This window comes from Clinocottus analis, unplaced genomic scaffold (assembly GCF_023055335.1).
Source record: "Clinocottus analis isolate CAN_PGR_092001 unplaced genomic scaffold, fCliAna1.0.p SCAF_11, whole genome shotgun sequence".
NCBI lineage: Eukaryota > Metazoa > Chordata > Actinopteri > Perciformes > Cottidae > Clinocottus > Clinocottus analis.
In genome coordinates, this window is record NW_027175832.1 from 8,500,049 (window position 1) to 8,505,316 (window position 5,268).

The 5,268-nt window shown below is 48.3% G+C and overlaps 1 protein-coding gene across 1 annotated transcript; it reads right to left on the reverse strand.

Moving 5' to 3' along the window:
• Window positions 1-400: 400 nt before the first annotated feature.
• Window positions 401-4,994, reverse strand: lrrc24 (leucine rich repeat containing 24). The gene is made up of 4 exons (XM_068571041.1): window positions 4,777-4,994; window positions 3,642-3,920; window positions 2,853-3,021; window positions 401-2,417 (listed from the first exon to the last, which is right to left on the reverse strand). Exons 1-4 carry the CDS (start codon window positions 4,936-4,938, stop codon window positions 1,171-1,173), a joined length of 1,857 nt encoding a protein of 618 aa, XP_068427142.1. The 5' UTR covers window positions 4,939-4,994; the 3' UTR covers window positions 401-1,170.
• Between the last annotated feature and the right edge of the window lie 274 nt (window positions 4,995-5,268).

Sequence of the window (5,268 nt, forward strand, 5' to 3'; positions counted from 1 at the left end):
CAAATCTGGCATTTCAAAACACATTTACCAAAGTATCCTCCTATTCTCGTCCACGAGTAGCTCTGAAGGCACGAGTGATGCCACAGTGCTTGGCAGCAGAGGAAAAGAATTGCATTAGTTTTTTTTTAACTATGGGCCTCTGCGTGGTGACCGAAAGCCACAGTCTCCATAAAAAAAAACTATCTTTCACACCGATCCGGTTCATGTCATGGGTCAAGTGCAAGAATAAGAGGATGGAGAAAAGCACTATGCTTTTATAAGTACAGTTTGGCTCGAGAGTTAGGAGAACAGCTGTGTTGGAGAGACCTGCCGACTTGTAAGAAACGGGTGCCAATTCTTTTAAAATACATTTTATTATGTAGAAACTGAAGACAAAAATGTACAGTATTCACACTGGAATGGTTGTTACAGACTGATGTTAATGGAATTAATTCAACCAAAGATTACATTTCAAACAATAGAAATCGTAATTCCTTTGTTCTTGTTTTGCAACAAATAGGTAGAAAAATAAGAAGACATGTTAACATCAAGGAAAACGATGCTGTGGTAGAAATGTAAAAAAAAAAGCTGCATTCAAAATGAACCTCTTTAAACAAATCCACCCACCCACACCCACTCACACATACAGTATGTGTAATGATCATAATGTACTTCCACTAAGAGGATTGTTTTTTTTCAGTCTAAAGCTAATGGGATCTGCAACAGGGTCCACGAAACAGCTGTACTTCACAGTGAAAATTAGCTTCATTATATTTACACAAAACACCGACAAACACACACAAAACAAGAAAAGTACAAAATATGACTCACTGTTTTAATCCGGTTAGTTTCCACTACTCGCGAGGATTTAGATGAACTGTCATACAAACCATTTCTGATAAAGAAATGGTTTGAAATTTAAATTATCTTTAAAGGGTAGACGTGGAGACAGACATGTATGGTGCAGGTGCTAATTCCCTAATTGTCACTGTGTATCCCTTTGCCCCATCTTAATGTCTTACAATCAACCTCTGAGGTTTCCAGGTTTTCCCCCAGCAACCACTAACTCACGCTCTTCCCTCTAATGAAGACCACATACTAATCTGATGCTTCAAATCGTTGCACCAAGGTGATTTCCTCGACTGTCTTTACTTAAGTCCACCACCACAATTTTTTTCCAATTAAAACACTTTAACAATGGATCTCGTAGGCAACCTGCGATCCGAACAGAAGACTCTGACTAAGGAAGAGCTCCTCTGGGTCCGTTGTTAGGGGTCCCTCGCCTCCGTCTGCCGGGTTTCTGCGGAGCCCCAAGCCCCCTGACCTGGTCAGTGTCTGCACCATTTCGTGGTCCAGGAGGGCCTCCTTCATACCCTTCTGCTGGACAAACCCACTCATCATTGGACATCTGGACGAAGCGGATCCCAGGACGGGCTTCGTTCGGTTAAGCACGTACATCTCGTGGCCGTGGTCGTCGCGGTACTCCTCCAGCTGCGCAAAGGTAGTAGGTCCATCAGAGTAGTCGTTCACATAGAGGATGCTCTCTTCCTTGCTGGTGCAGTAGGAGCCGCCTTCTTCCTCACGGTACTGCTGGTGACGAGTGTAGATCATAATCAAGAGGAGCACGGCGGTGAGGGCCAGCAGGGAGATCCCGACCGCAATGGCGGTCTGCGTGGCAGGGCCGAGAGCGTAGAAGTCCATGCTGTCCTGTTCGTAGAGCAGCTCCTGGCTTACATCCAGAACCTCTGGCTGATAGAAGGAGTTGGCCGAAGAGGGAGCAAAGGAGTGCATGTTCAAACGAGGCCAGAACTGTGATGAGTACGAAGAAGAAGACATGTTGACGGCCAGGTGAAAGGTAACCCTGGCTACGCCGCCAGGGTTCCAGGCTTCGCACTCGTAGCGGCCAGCATGCGCTACGGTCACGTTGCTGAGGAACAGCATGCCGCTGCCCATGTCCGGATCAAAGCTGTCCCTCTCGCCGCCCTCCTCAGTCCCACGCACAAGCCCCTGGATTCCTCCTGCGCCCCCAACCTTGATCCTGCCACTGCTGGGCAGGGCCGTCACCACTCCTCCGGCTCCGGGCCTGAAGAGCTCACCGTTGGGTCCCAGCTCTTGAACCAGACCTCGAGGTGACAACTGGGCCTTGCCATGGGAGGCTTTCTTCCAGGTCACCTGAGGCTGAGGGTATCCCGACGCCTGGCAGGAGACCCGGAGGCTCTCCCCTAGTCGCACAGTCAGGTGGCTGGGCTCGAGCTGCACTACGGGGGGGATGCAGACCAAGCTGTTGGGAGCCACCTCCACCAGGCTGAGGTGGGAGAGGCGAGGCGGTTCGGAACACATCAGCCGGCGTTGTTCGGCGGAGCTCAACAGACGCTGTCCGTCCTCGCTGATCCAAGTTCTCAGCCAGCCCAGGGCACAATCACAGCGCCACGGGTTCTCTAGAGGTGAGGAATAGAAGAAGACACGGTCAACCAAGTATATAGTTGTGTCAACGGCTTTTTCCAATGGCAAGAATGAGCCTTTGCTTTGGAGTCAAAGTGGCAGAGAATCACTGGAATCTACAAATCCATGGAAACTGAGCAAACTCCAACTGTTAACAAAGACCAAAGGATCAAATTGAAAGCTCCAGAACAGCTGCTAAAATGGCCTTGAATGAACATTGTTTGGCAAACTAAATAAAACATTTTCTCATTAGCTGGATGAAACACTTTGATATGTAAAACATGTTTAAAAGGCATCTCATTTTTATTGACGTGAGGTTGCGGCTATGGCATCGCTTTCACAAATGGGGTACATGGAGGCATTTTTTAAGGCAGATCAAATTAACTTTGGGGGGATTATGTCATTCCACAGTGAGACCTCGCTCGGCCTACCTGTGACACGGAGCACCTGCAGACTCACGAGCGGTGTGAGAGACGAGGCCCCCAGGGTGCGGAGGTGATTCCTGCTGAGGTCTAGCAGGGCCAGGGATGACAAGCCCGACAGAGCTTGCTCCGCCAGCAGCTCTATGCTGTTCTCCTGCAGGTGAAGTTCCTGCAGACGCTGCAGAAGGCAAAAAAAAAGAAAGACATAGCAGAAAAGAAATGTCAGAGACAGAATGACTCAATTTCCTCCTGACTCAGTCTGGATTATTCACACACGTTGTCACAAATTGGATTTACAGTTGCACACGTCATTCTACACGATCCATAAAAATGCATCCCATATTGGAAAAGCTTTAGCTTGGCTTGCAAAAGAGAAAGTTTTTTTTTTTCACTTCACCGAAAGGTCAGTGGTTCAGGTCTCTGGAAAAGATAAAATCCAAATGACCATTAAATAGTGCTGTCCAGCTATCCATTTATCCATCCATGCACCGCTTGACAAATACTGGTAGAATTTGGCAGTGATGTGTCACATAATCACTCGTACTAGCCACGAAAGAAATTACACATATTCTTTTTGAATGTCTTTTCAAATTGGGTGTTTGACAATGGTTGTTTGAAATTTAAACAGTCGCACAAGGAAATTACAGCACACCATAGCCAACTTTAACTAAATAAAACGCAAGCTCGTAAAAATGCTGCGTGGCTAAGCTAGGAACACCACTAGCCACTGCAACTGGCGAGCAACAACGTTGACGTCAATGCCCGCATCCCTCCATTCCTTTCACTCAGCTTGCCAACCTGCAGTCCCCGGAAAGTGTGGTCCTGCACTCGGGTGATCTGGTTCCCGGCGAGGTACAGGATCCGGAGGTGCTCCAGACCCCGAAACATGTCCGCGGTGACCAGGTGGATGAGGTTCCCGTTGAGGGCTAGCTCCAGCAGCTGCCCCTGGCTGAGGAAGGCCCCGGGCTCCAGCGCTGATATGCTGTTGTTCTGAAGGTAGAGGTAATGGAGGCTGCCAAGACGAGTCAGGTCCTGAAGACGGATCTGCACGACAGCGTTATCCTGGAGGAAGATGGTCTGCAGCGGGGAGACGGGGTAAAATCTAAATAGCAGACTGATGACATTAGAGACACAGAGGAAGGAATGTGATGTTTGAGTTGACGTCTTTGTTTTTGCACGAGGAATTGAGCGTGGCTTGTTGCCATGCTGTGCTGCTCACTGAGTAGAAAAAATGTATTAACCATGAGGAGAGATTGCATTAACAACGGGGCCACCGTTAGAGCTGTTTGCACTCACCGGGTTGTGCAGAGCTTCGGAGATATGTTAATGTGGGCAATCCAAACAACGTGGAATGAGCCAGTTCGTGATGGTGATAATAAGGACTCTGACAATGCGGATCGTGCTACAGTTTAGGTCTTTTGCCAAATGCTGCAGAACTCCTAGACCCCTGTCAGCCACCAATGCATGGCTATTGGCTTGACCGCTAAATGCACTTGCATCGGCGGCTTCCTTTTGAAAGAAGCAAACGCGAACCACGAAGTGAAGTATGATCAACGACACGGACCCGTTGATTGAGGTTAATGACACAATTTATGTGGGACATGTCTTTCATTAATATTCATGGGTTGCAGTAATGCTGGGGGGGCTGAACCCAAGAGGAAAAGACGTTGTAGTGTTAAACATCTTCTCAACAGATGATCAGAGGGTGTGCGAGAGTCAATTTCTGAGCAAGAATGAATAATTACACAGCCAACAGCGCGGCCCCTCCCTCGGGCTTACATCAAAGAGGGTCACATCAAATTGATTAACCACAATCATTTCAGGGTAATAAGAATGGATGAGAAAGGAAGTCAGCTGGTAGGAAAATTGCTGATGCGGGAAGGGAGGTGACAGCTAGCGCCCACAGACTTGTCGCCGATTCTCTCCAACTGACCTCTGTGACAGAGGGGACGCCCTGCGGGATTTCTTTGATCCCCAGAGAGCCGCACTCCACTGTGAGGCTGTAGCAGCGGCAGCCGGAGGGGCATCCCGCCGACTGACGAGGGACGAGGGCAACGACCACGAGGACGAGGCCGGAGAGCCACAGGAGGACCATGGCGCGTTTTTCAACGGTAGTTCTTCGGACCTTCAACGGTATAGACGCTCCCCCCTAAAAACAACAACCTGGAAGGAGAAGACGAGAGAGTGGAGAGACAAACGTCAATCACTCAACTCACAAGTCAGGGTAATACATTTCATCCTGAAAGCCAAGATTAGTGCAGATATGTTGTATTATGCAGATGGCACAGAAAGAATAAAAAGCAATGGAACACAAGAGTATCTCCTCATCCCGGCCTGTTTACCATTCAACTGTGTCTATTCAGTGGAATATACACAGATATGCAGCCCATAATTGAAGCCATGTTATGGGCTTCAATTAATTAAA